This window comes from Notothenia rossii (assembly GCF_949606895.1).
Source record: "Notothenia rossii genome assembly, chromosome: 10".
Classification (NCBI taxonomy): Eukaryota; Metazoa; Chordata; class Actinopteri; order Perciformes; family Nototheniidae; genus Notothenia; species Notothenia rossii.
The window spans coordinates 21,101,877-21,114,658 of NC_136908.1; the positions used below are offsets into that span (position 1 = coordinate 21,101,877).

Here is a 12,782-nt window from a genome sequence, read left to right on the forward strand (position 1 = left end):
TTTTGTGAGGATTTGTCACTCATCAGCCACTTCTATAAAAAAAAGCACTGTATTACAAATAGTAAAAGTGTACTATTTGGGATAATCTTGATTTCTTTTAACTACTTTATCTTCTACTTTTTCCAACATTTAACTCTTACACTCATATTCACATCTCCCTCAACAGATAAACAGACATATTCTTTAGTCAGTTTTAAAGCACACTAAATCTAGACAAGTATCAGTGCGCCATCTAGTGGTGGATGATTTTAAAAGAGGACTTATAGGAATAATAACAGAGATACAACTTTACACAAGCTAGCTTTGACATCCTGCTTTGTAACATTTACTAAAAAAGATGGCCTGATAAGCATTTCACTGTGTAGAAAAACAAATCGTTTTTGCGTTGATATAAAAAGACACTGTAATGGTTAAGTCTGGTGATATTTTCCATCAACGTTTCCATTAACAAACTAAAACACTGAGTTTCTGTCCCCCAATACTGGTTTGAACTGTCTGTGGCACAGCCCTCAAGCACATTTGTTTCTACAGAAGATCCTTTAAAGAAAATTAAAAGAGCTTGAGACTAGACTACCCACCCGCCATAATGACTATAGAAGTGTTCAACTAGGTGGTAGCAAAGAAAAAAAAAGTTGAGTACTACATGAAAAAAAACAACTCATGACCAAAAAGAGGTCCAGGTAGGTTTTCTAACAAAATAGCTTTTATTTAAGACATTAACATTTTACAATTGACATGTAAAAAAGTGTTTCTTTCCAGAGCACAGCTTTCTACAAACTTTGGAGTTTCTTTACAAAAAAATATGTTCATAATTTTTGAGTGCCCTCTTTTCCACAAAAATGCATTTACAAAAAACAGCAGCACCATCTTCTCCTTATAATGAGTCAGGGTTAACAGGTCACACATTATTCAGTCAGATAAACACGCATGTTGGCTACAGCCCTTCTTTGTTACTTTATTTTGAAAAATGTAATCCATAAAAGATGTCTGATTGGTTTTACTTTACTCCCACTGACTTTTTCAGTTTCCTCAGAGAGATCAAAGCTCCTTTATCATTTCTCATGGCGTCTCCAATCTCCACCTTACACACAGGGCACTGGTCTGCCATGGCGCACAGAGCCTCCTCCAGCGCCCCCTGTGTGTGCTGCTCAGGCAGTGCACTACACTGACTCAGCATGGCCAGTGTGTGTTTGAGCCAGCCTTCCTCTCGGACCAGGCTGCCGATCCAAGGCTGAGCGCGCACGCAGCCCCCCAGAGCCTGCAGACTCAGCCTCCACAGCTCCGCCGCCTCCTCCCAGCTCTCCGCCCAGCCGAGGCTCACCCTGACCGGGCCGGGGCTGGAGCCGGAGTCTAGGGCGCCGCGGAGGAACCGGAGGGCGGAGGAGAAGAACCGCCTCTGTCCGGCTTCCACTGAGCCTGGAAAAACAAAAAGCATGTGTGTTAGCAAAGTCTTATGGTGTTGATTGACAGCTCTCAAAACAGGACATTTAAAAAGGAAAGAACAATAAAGAACACAATACTAGACTAAGACTGCTAGCTGAGGTTTAAAGAGTATAACATTAAACACTTCCGTCCAACCTACAGACCACATGATCTGAATTCCCTCAGGCGTTTTTCAAAGCTTTTATAGAAGGCAATGCATAAGGGTAACTAACAACATCAGTAATGGCTTCATTCTGCTCAGGTTTGCCAGTTTATCAGCTGTGGTATAGACCTTTTACCCAGAAGACACTTTGATATGTCGCAAGAGAGGAAACACAGAAATAAATAATTGATTTGAATTGCATTTATCTAATGTTGGATAATTGTCACTGTGAAGTTTGAATAGATTGATGGTTAGTGGTAATGTTGTGATTTCACATTCTATGGCGTGTCAAATGTTGGCTGTATTGCAATGGAAAATACTCTGGAATTTTTATTTAAAAAAGGAACATGATACAAATGGTGCAGTGAATTTGCCATAAACAGCTGAAAAAAAAGGAACCAAGTGATTAATCTAAACAAAGGAAAAAAGTTTACCTGTAGGAGCTGATTTGAGTCTGCCAATCATCAGTCCCAGCGTGCAGTAATTTGCTGCCAGGACCAGGAGGCGGGGTTTGTGAACCAAAACAGGAAGTGCTTCACTCAGAAGGGCCTCCAGCGTTCTGAAACATGGGTCCTTCCTGGACGACCAAACAGAAAACATTTAAATGAACACCTTCAATATCTGTTAGTAAACAACAGATCATTTTTAGCTTTAGATGAGTATTTCACTTGTTAACCAGCTACCTGACTCTCTCCGGCTCTGTGACGGTGAAGTTGAGGAGGGCTGAGCAGGCTGTCTCCATGCTGGGATCCCTGGCCGAGGACACCCCACCTTTCCCCTTGAGGGAGGTCCAGCACTGAGACAGGAAGTCCACCAGCAGTGCAGGGGTGTCGAGGGTGAGCAGCACCTTCCTGGGCTCTTCCTCTGCCGACAGGTGGCACAGAGCTGGAAGGAGATACCTGAAAAGAGCATGGAGGGTGTGAGGATTTAAGAGAAAGTACTATTAGAAAACTGCAGATTCTATGGGATAAAGTTAACACTTTCTGACTGGTTCCCTCCGATAATTATCTTTACCTCAGAGCTTCTTTGCCCGTCCACGCCCCTGTCTCCTCTCTGACGGACATTTCGGACATCCAATCAGAGAGGCCGTGCTCCGGGCTCTCACCCTGCAGGTGGCTCCGGGAGTAGGCGATAAGGAACGGTAGCAGTCCGGTCACTTCCTCCTTCAGACAGGAAGTCTCCTCAGCCAGCCATGAGCACAGAGAGCGGTATGTAGCGAAAATAAAGGGGTCTCCATAGCGACTTTGATCCACCTACGAGAACAGGAAGAGACGAGGAAGTGAATGAAATGTTTTACTCTTTCTTTCAACACCTGAGATATTTACCCGCCGGTTCATCCGCAAAAACACGGCAGAAATGTTCCTATTGTTCGATTCCCTTAAAGTAATAGAACATTAACAATGTATTGAAATATTGCAGAGTACAAGGCCACAGAAGGCAGCAATGTCCTATTCAATCAAACACGTTTCAAATATTCAGTTTACTATCGAATAAGACAAACAGGAACAGCAAATCCTCACATTTGAGAAGGTAATAGTTGGTACTTAAAATAAGGAAATTACTTTCAAAATGTATTTTACTCAACTTGGTTGTTAATACTTTTCTGTGAATGAACTGGTTTAATAAGCTAAAAAATGTTTCAACTCTTTTTGGGAGCTAATTATTAAAAAATGTACTCTCCTATTACGTATATTGTTGGCTAGTTCTGTTGACAGACATTATATTAAAAATGTTATCTCATATTCTTTATTCCCTGAGGATATACATTTTGTCACAGCAGTAGGAAGGCTCATTTGGCACACAATGAGTCATTAGATTTACAGAACTAGCAACTATTAGCTTGTTGGATGCAAACAAATTATATAAATATAATATTTAAAAAATGTCCCAAATTGTGATCAATAAAGGCCCTATCTATCTATCTACCTACCTACCTACCTACCTACCTACCTACCTACCTAGCTACCTACCTACCTACCTACCTATCGGTCCTCCTCTCACCTGCTGCAGGTGGTACATGAGGGCGGCAAAGGCCTCCTCCAGCACCCCGAGGACCTGCCTGCTCTGCTGCAGACTGATGGAGGGGATGGAGCTCTGAGGAGGAGCGGTCTGGGACATCCCCACACAGCAGGCCTGCTCTATGGCAGCCTCCATGATTCTGTAACAGCCTGGGAAAAGGAAGTAAGAAGAAGGGTTTAAGTAACAGAGGGGGATGGAAGAATCACGTTTAAATTAAATACCTTACCAACATGGTTTGACATCACTAATGACTTAAGACACACAAATGGACTATGAGAAATATAGAATGAAACAATGACAGCCAAATAATTTATCAAACAAAAAAAGAAAATATATTTTTATAATAAAAAAAATAGGGGAGCAGTGGCGGTTATGTACCTAATATTTTATTTGTGGATTTTTGTTTCGAGATAAAAAAAAAAGAAAAATAATTGGACTCTTTTTCTTTATTAAAGATTCTGAGTGAATCCCTTTTACACAGGGTGACACTTAGATATTTTTTGTCAAAATTCCTAAATCTGGCTATTTTTTAAGAAAAAGAAAATTGAAAAAAGGGATTTCAGAATTATTCATAAGATTGTTCAAGTGAAGAAAAGGTTAAGTGAAAGGCAGATGTTTAATTACAATCAATATAGTATATTAAATAATCACACTACCTGTGAGAGTGTGCTGCAGCTCCGAGCTCAGTTCGTTCCCGGGCGGTTCCTCTAAGCCCATCCTGACCTCCACACAGGCTCGGTTCACCAGTAAGCAGCAGAACTTTGGCGTCCCGACAAACTCCCACCCGTACAAATCCAGCAGACAAGCGCTGAGGACTAGGATTGGCCCGATCTGCCTTGGGGTCAGTTTAGCCTGCAACATGGGTCTCAACACCTCCCATACAGAGGCCACAACTTCTTTCAATTCCTTGCTCTCTACTGCCACTCCTGCTGGGGGGAGAAACTGAACCAACTGGGCGCACATGTCCATCTTGGTCTGGTCTTTGGCTTGGCAGAAGTCTTTAGACAACCTGACCAGCAGAGTGAGGAGTTCTGCAGAGTGCTTACTCCACACTCTGTCCTTGGTTCTACCTGCTACAAGGCATCCCAGCAAGGGAAGCCCCTTCTCATGGCTGAAAGTCTGGTTTTGTTGCACTGCTTGGCACAGAGCGGGAACACCCCCCCTGCTCAGCAGCTGGTCGGGACCTCTGGGTAAAGCACACACAGCTGTGAGGATCTGGTAGCAGTCAGCAGCTATGGCCTCGTCCAGCTTGGAGGAAGGTAAGGTTTCTTGAGATGTTGATACTTTGTTTGCTACACTGCCGTCGTCACCTTTCGGCTTGGTAGTCTTCCCCTCTCCTCCTGATTTGGCCTCATTGGAAAGATCACCTTCAGCGTTTGCACTCTCTGCTGATTGCACTTTAGAATCTGCACCCGTCTCTAAGTCTTGCGTTGGATCCTGGGCTTCCTGTTTCTGCTGGTTCAGAGGATCATTTGATAAAAGGCCCAGCAGGACCGGGATGGTGGTGAGGAGCTGGGGGTGGCAGGCCATGTCTGGGTCTGTGCTCAGAGCAGCCAACAGAGCCGTACCCAGCGAGAGGAGCTCCTGTGGGGGCAGGCCGGAGGTCTCATTCCCTCTGATGGCCGTCACCAAAAGACGAGCAGGAAGGTTCAGGCCAACAGCCTCGAAGATGCGCCTCAAGGTGGCTTTGTCTAGCTGGCTTGCTGGGCACAAGCGGGTTATCTGAAGACAGAGAGGAGAAAGAAAACACCAACCTGTCAGTGTTTAGGTCGGATTCTTTTTTCCCATAGATACACACACACAATGGAAGTTACTCCACACACACACACACAAGAGGGGGGGGGGGCGCAACAGCGGTAATTAAAGTTTCAAAGTCTCAAAAATGCTGCAACTACTGTCACAAACTGGATGAATGTGAAGTATTTTGTTAAAGGAGGATGAAAGCGTAATTAAGGAGCGCTATTGGAGTGACTTTGATGGTTATTGGACTGGATTCATTCATTTGGATTCCCGCTTTATGAAGAAATTAAAGGACGACGCAAGTGGAAACAATTCACAAAGGGATTAAACTGTTTAAAACACATGCTCAAAGTAAGCCGGATTTTGCCGATGTGTTTATGTGGATTCAAAAGTTGTAAATAATCTACAAAATGGAGGAGACCGATCTGATCGGAGCAAGTGTGACAAATAATCCAACTGAAACCGGCATGGACAATGACTATGTTTTAAAAATGCGCTTATCCAGAAAAGCCTGGTTTGGAGACTTTACGGGCAGAAGAAACATTTCTATTAAAGAAAGAATTAGAAATGTTTGTCTTCTTATGCCTTTAATAGCTACTAACTTGAATTTGTATTCAAATTAATTAATCAATTATTTTGTATATGTTATTGTAATGTAGAGACAAGGTTTTTAGTGACAATCATGTATTGCGTTACAATTATATAAAAAAAAAAAGTCTAAATATGATATTTGGCCTCAAATCTTCCCCCCAGGTTGGGAACCACTGGCATAGAGAGACACTTACCAGCAGCAGAGCAGCCAAAGTGTGACTGTCGTTCTGAGCCTGTCTGAGGGCCTGGAGACATCTGTCCAACACCTCTCTCTGGGCATCACTCAACCCTCCTTCATCATCCCTCTCTGAGCCTTCTGAGCCTCCTCCATCTCCTCCATCTTCTCCACCTTCTCCTCCTCCCTGCTCCTCTTTCTCAGGAGGCTGGCTGCTAACGACAAGTGAAACATCGTCGCTCTCAGCCATTACGACCTTGTAGTAGCTGTTAATAAAAAGCAAGATAGAAAATCAAACTGAATATCAAGTCGTTAGCTCCACACCGTTGAAGGAAAGAAAAGCAGGCTAATTTAACGATGTTCAGCTGGTTTTCTGAGTATTTTGTAAATAACGGTAGATAGCAGTTGGACAGTTGAATCATAATTTGCAAACGTTTGTAAAATAACTTACTTTGTTGACAACCCTCTTATCACGCGCGGCAACAGCTCGTGAGCACACTATCCGGAAGTAAAGTGTAAAAATAAAGCTGAAAGCAACCAATGAAAGCTCTTCATGGAATTCGGAGAACCAATCACAAGAGGGATAGTTGGAAGGCCGATACGCCATTTTGGATCGTGTTGCAACGTCGTAGAAGCGAAGCTGCATTATAAATTGAGGTCACGGAAGACATTTTACTTGTATTATTTTGTTTTAGAAATAAATACAACATTAATTTACTAGAGCGCTGAAGGTTAATTGTTAACGTGTACCTTAATGTGTTCGTCTTTGACAGCTGGTCGGCAGGTGGCGCAAGGCGGAAGTAGTCGGATTAATGCAAATAGTTTTCCATTTAATTTAAGACGCAGAGCAGGTAAAACTATTACCCAGTTACGGTCTGTGTACATACTATAAGGCTTATTTGGCGGACTAAACACTCTTTCTGATAAGTATTGTTCATTTAAATCAGTGTGCGTGTTTTCATCAGCCAAGGGTTTCAAAGGTTGTAAAACTAACTGGTTTTATTTTGAAACATCCAGCCACCGGAAGCAGTATTTATCACTTGACAGCACTGTTTCACTGGCACATCAGCTGAACAAGCGAGAGGAACACTGACCTAATTATCTGTACCGGGGACAGCAGCAGCAACAACGACGACACAACCCATCACAGCGACCGACCGAACGAAGTGACATTTCACTGTAATTGTAAGTCATTTTACTCTTCTCCGGCTTTAACAGTGCTGTGTCCATTTGCCATTGAAAACGCTCAGGGGGAATCCGTGGTGTACTTGCACCGTGTAGTGAAATAATGATGCCAGCAGCTGGTATCGTCAAGATGGATTATTACACAGGTGATATACATTATGGTGTTTTTATCTCTCAAGCTGTATGTCTCAGTATCGGCACGTCGTCGATTCTTGTCAAAACGAAACGAAGATCTGGTACTAGATACAAAGTGTTGTGTTATTGATTCAACCATTACCGTTTGTATGTGTGCACTGAACTACGCACAATGTAGTTATCGGCCGTATTCTATTTTGTGACAGCTAGACACATGGTATGTCTTGAGGAAAAACTGACTGTTTTCTGCCTGTTACGATACATAATGCAATAGCCTACCATTTTGGATGACATTTCTCAGAGATATTATCCCAGCAGTGGGTTCACTCATGCATTTCATCTGACTGACACACCACCATGCATGCGGTCGATCGTGCACATATTTGCACTCTAATCCGTCAGTAAATCCCTACTCTGCAAGAATCAATCACTCTTAGAGTAGAGTTCAACATTGAATATATAATTGAATTGAAAAAGTAATAGTAGTTTAAAAAACAATATCCAGGCCACACAACTAGAAAAAGATTGAAGACATTCCACCGCTTAAAGGTGGGGTGGGTAATTTTGGAGAAACCAGCTCGAGTGCGCTAGAATTTGAAAATACACAGCCGGAAAAAATCTGCCTCTTCCTTACAGAGCCCTTCCTCTAACACAGTGGTCACCAACCTTTTTAAGCCCAAGATCACCGACCTCGGCCTAGGTGAAAGGCGAGATCTACCTATTGCAGAATTGAGTGAAAAATACGGCCCATACAATGCTTCCAATTTGAGGCCTTTTATATAGGCTAATTGCATCTGAATTACTGTTACAATGAAGGCTCCATATTCAGCTCACGGCATATAGGCAGGGGTAAAGTGCTATTGGGGGGCGGACCTCACCTTCTCTAGGGGGGTCCTCACCTCCTCTAGGGGGGTCCGGGGGGATGCTCCCCCGGGAAGATTTTTTTTTAAATATCGAAGTTGAAAGCATCAATCTGGTGCACTTTGAGAGCAACATGAAGAGATCTATGGATACCTCTCTCAGCACCCAGATGAAACAGAACTGTAAACAGATTTTCTTTTTCTTTATGGATATTTTACAAATCACATTAAACTGTATTCTTGTTTTACTGCCATATAGTAGGCTATTTCATACCTGTTTTTCATTTATTCTCTTATTGTTTGTATAACTATAATGATCATATGAAGGTGTGCCGCGGAAATAATCTTTTGAATAACTTGTGACAAAACTGTTCAAAACACTCAAGAGTCCTTTAGCTCACCTGAGCCCCTCAGTCTGACAGGAGAGGACTCTCCTCCAGCTTGTTGTGGAAACAGCTCCTTATGTCCGTTAGTGCAGCTTGCTAACCAGATGCTAACATCACGGTCCCCGCTAGCACCGGTCCCTCCCTCCCTCCCTCCCTCACTCCCTCACTCCCTCTCTCCCTCTCTATCACACTAAATGCGCTATCGCCTCACACATACAGAGCCGAGCTTGAATGACACAAGCACACGTGTATTTCCATGCAACTCTCTGATTGGTCTGGTGTGTTGCCTCTGTTGCGTTCACTGAACACGGGAAATTACAGTCCTACCGTTGTCTCTTGTGTCATGATGAGGTTCACGTAAAGCACAGTTGATGTATTATATTATTGAGGTGTCTCAAATATACGTCAATCAAGTGGCACATGCTAACGGGGTGGTGGATGATAGGTTTACATCTAAAAGCGTATTTTTCAAACATTATTATTTTAATTTAATTTTTCTTTCTTTTGTTACTTTTTTTTTAACGGTCCGCGATCTACCCGCACCACACTCGATCGACTGGTTGGCAACCACTGCTCTAACACATACGAACGCGCACATGACCAATGAGGGCACGAGATAAGTTTGTGCAAAGATGGAAGGCTGAAAGGACAGCTAGGCCATCAAGTTATTTTAGTCGGGCCGGCTAAAATGATTGGTCGTGCTTTTTACAGCGCTACGGCTTCCACAGATGACATTTTTGTATGTATTTATTGTCAAAGTATTTAATATATGTATTGCTATCGGGATATTAAGAGCATTCCATGGAATATAACAAAAAGTGTTTCTGAGATAAATCACATACCCCACCTTTAAGGTTTAAACTGGCAGACTGGTAGTCATGAATGGCTTTTATATTTAATAATGATCCATAAATCAACTTGTTGACGGTTCAGTAATTGATTATAGTTCTGCAAAGGAAATCTGACTTGCAGCATAACAACAAAACAGACTCAGCCATCAGTAAAACAGAAAAACATCAATTAGAATAAGTGTTATTATATAGCAGGAACATCAATAAGTGACAGCGTTAAGGACATCATTGTGCAAAGAAACACGAACAAGTTACAAACAGAAAAAGCTTGAAGCATGTTAATGTCTATTGCACATGTGTCAGACTCAAGGCCAAATCAGGCCCTTGGTGGATTTAATTTCGGCCCGCATGATCATTTTAAATTACTATTAGATCTGGCCCGCCGGTATATTACACGCACACCTTCACTCAATCCTGAGTTTGTTTCCTTCTGCACTTTTTTGTTGTTGCGAAAACAGGGCATGTTTTTTTTTCTTTGAGGGAAATAGTTTTTTTGAAGCTGTTGTTGGCCTGTGGAAAGATCGAATCATAAGAAATGACTGATGAAAAGCTGCAGATAGAGCCATAAGAAATGAATGCAACTGATTAATGTTGTTTTTATAGGCAATCATTTAAGCTTTGTTAGTTCCATGTTTAATATATGCTATAAGTTAATGTCAATAAGTTTTGCAATAAACATTGAACCAGTCCGGCCCTCGAGTACCCATTTTTTTATTTTGGCCCACTGTGTATTTGAGTTTGACACCCCTGCTCTATTGCAATGAGTTCATCATACTATTAATAATATTTGTGCATGACAAAATCAATACAATGGATACAAAAAAGTGACTAAAGCAAATAAGATTAGTAGCTCAGTAGAAGTCCAGCTGATATGAGTCTGATGCTGTAAAATCTACAAGAAGTTAACTCATAGTGTGTCTTTAAATGCAGATAGAGGTTTCACTCAGTTGTATAATACTTTTGTTTTGAGTTTTCCTTTTTAAACTCTTATGATAATCTTGTGCACAGGGGTTTATGGTTTTGCTATGATGCTTGCATTGCATTTATATTAATATGATCAAAGGATGAGAATCTTGTTGCCAAGGTTATTATTATTGAGCAGATTTTTCTGCCTGGAGAGGAATACAAATCTTCATTTTCCTTTACTGTAGCTGCCAGAAGAGACTGTGCGTGGGCCTTGGTGTCATTACAGAGAAAGCCCCACCAACCTGTCTGCCTAGAAGCTGATACAGAGCTGACAAGTGTGCTATTGACTGCTGCAACTGAGAGAGAAAGAGGAGGAAGAAACAGCCACAAAAAAAGAGAGCGAGAACTTGTCCTTTCTTGATCTCCGGTTTTTTGGTCACAGAGATCATTGTTTTCCAGACGCATCTCAAGGGAAAAGTGGCTACTGAAAGGTCCATAATGGCTGAGCTGTCATCAGCCCAGGTGACTGAGTGCACCTGGGCATTTCTCCTGCTGGACACACTCTAGTCTCTACCAGCCTGGGGGCACTTGCTGCGTAGTTAAAAAAAAAGAGAAGGAAAACGTGAGTCCAAAGTTTTTTTTTGTGTGAGATTATTTTCACATGGGGAAAGAAAAACAAGTGCTGGAGGACTGATGACCGTTTGTGCATTTGGGATTTACTGAGCTGTTGATTATAGCACTGAAGGAGAGTGCTGGGGCTCAAGTGTCCATTCGCAGGAATGCAGATTGACATGTGGATTATACAGGTTTGTGTCAGCAGTTCGTGAGAGTGTGGGATCTGTGCCTAGTGATAACCTTTGAACATTTTTATATCACGGTTTTAACAGCCTTAACTAAGGTAATCTGCTATCTTGAAATATTACAGAGTGGGATTTTACAGACCAAGTATCACCATGTGCATGTCTTTTTTAAATACTGACAAACAGAGAAAAAGTAATATTATTTTCAACAATATGGATATACAGTGCTTAGCCAACATCTACACAGTCTGCACAGCAGATGCTTGTGAAAGCTGCTTGCTTCATTTCTACATTGCTCCATAATAGTCTCCTGGTGGGACGTTGTGGTAGAAGAAGCTTGCATACGTCTTGAACACATTGTCCCAGAACTTGTACTGTTCACTCCCCCCTTTTTTTTTTCTTTTTTTTTTTATCCCATTCTGCTGTCAGAACTTGCAATGGAAATGTTGGAGGGGGAAACGTGCTGTTTTACATCATGCATTCCTCATCAAATCACGAGTGTGCCTTCCTGGAGTGTTAGTTTACCTGAAAGAATTTACTTTTGGATCTCAAGACAACAGATCCCTATAAGCTGGGAACCTATTGTTGCTCATTCTTTTTTTGTGCAGTCCGCATCTTGATCCTTTTTCTTGTGACTCATTCAGCCAGTTAATTATTCTGCAGCATGAATGTATTATCTTCAGTAATTGCGTTGAAATGAGAAACTTCCTCATCACAATTCCTGTAGGAAAGAACATTAAGTGTTAGGATGTTACCCAAAGGGCCTTGATGGCCTGTGACTTTATCATAACATGTGTTATATTTACTATAGTGTTGTTAAAATGGATAAAGTAACTTTAGATTGTGACATCTCTTGAGTCTCTAGACAAGACTTTAAGAAGAGGGGTAGACATGCATTTTTTGCATGCAGTCCCTTATACCCAGCTATTAACCAATTCAAATGTTCCCTTCTGTTATGAACATACAGGCTGGGTAATTTGTTGTTATGCTATGACCACGACCAATGACAGAGAGATGACATAATAAACGTTGTTGTATAGTGTTTTGAGATATGCCTCCGGCTATGACAGAGGTACTAAACACCTGTCATAGAAGTATGTTATTTAAATCTGAACTTTTACTTGTCACCACTTATCACCTTTTACCTTATATGCCAAGTTATTATTAGCATATGAGTCGGGAGGAATGTGAAACATGTTTCACTTTCTTAAGAGTCACAGCCAACAGGATATTAGCAGAATTTGTTATCGACTATAGGCTCAATCAGGAAATGTTTTTCTTTGTTGTAAATAATAACAAACGTAGATGGTATCCTAATTTCTTATATAAGCCAGAAGTGAAGTGTGTGTTTCCAACAGACCACTAAACTATATCATTTATGTTTTCCTTCTCCCTCTGTGTTTTGATGACATAGTGTTTGTCGTTACCATCTTTTCAATGCTACGTTCCAACTATACTTAAAGTAAAATGATTTGAAGAAACATTCCTATTTTTGCTCTCTGCAGTTAAAGGAATTGAATGTAATTTGCATTAACTTTTGTTATAAAGT

The 12,782-nt window shown here is 41.5% G+C and overlaps 2 protein-coding genes across 3 annotated transcripts in view; one reads left to right on the plus strand and one right to left on the minus strand.

Moving 5' to 3' along the window:
- Positions 1-681: 681 nt before the first annotated feature.
- On the minus strand, positions 682-6,700 carry ncdn (neurochondrin). The gene is made up of 8 exons (XM_079653058.1): positions 6,562-6,700; positions 6,130-6,376; positions 4,261-5,326; positions 3,587-3,753; positions 2,600-2,838; positions 2,269-2,484; positions 2,020-2,162; positions 682-1,416 (listed from the first exon to the last, which is right to left on the minus strand). The coding sequence occupies exons 2-8, from the start codon at positions 6,358-6,360 to the stop codon at positions 998-1,000; spliced, it is 2,481 nt and encodes an 826-aa protein (XP_079509184.1). The 5' UTR covers positions 6,361-6,376; positions 6,562-6,700; the 3' UTR covers positions 682-997.
- Positions 6,701-6,750: 50 nt separating this feature from the next.
- The window catches only part of kiaa0319l (KIAA0319-like), a 39,081-nt gene continuing 33,049 nt past the window's right edge, over positions 6,751-12,782 (plus strand). The window contains exons 1-3 of one of the 2 annotated variants that reach the window (XM_079653056.1): positions 6,751-6,767; positions 6,884-6,961; positions 7,128-7,295. The gene's annotated coding sequence lies outside the window, so the exon portion shown is untranslated. Of the gene's footprint in view, positions 6,768-6,883; positions 6,962-7,122; positions 7,296-10,678; positions 11,056-12,782 lie in introns of those variants that run through there. The other variant, XM_079653057.1, reaches the window with a different exon arrangement.

Excerpts from the sequence above, each read along its gene's own strand:
- ncdn (XM_079653058.1), bottom strand. The coding sequence starts at position 6,360 with ATGGCTGAGAGCGACGATGTTTCACTTGTCGTTAGCAGCCAGCCTCCT. Across the intron at positions 5,327-6,129 it reads CTTTGGCTGCTCTGCTGCTG|ATAACCCGCTTGTGCCCAGC; the intron begins GTAAGTGTCTCT and ends CTCTGTCTTCAG. Across the intron at positions 2,839-3,586 it reads TCATGTACCACCTGCAGCAG|GTGGATCAAAGTCGCTATGG; the intron begins GTGAGAGGAGGA and ends CTGTTCTCGTAG.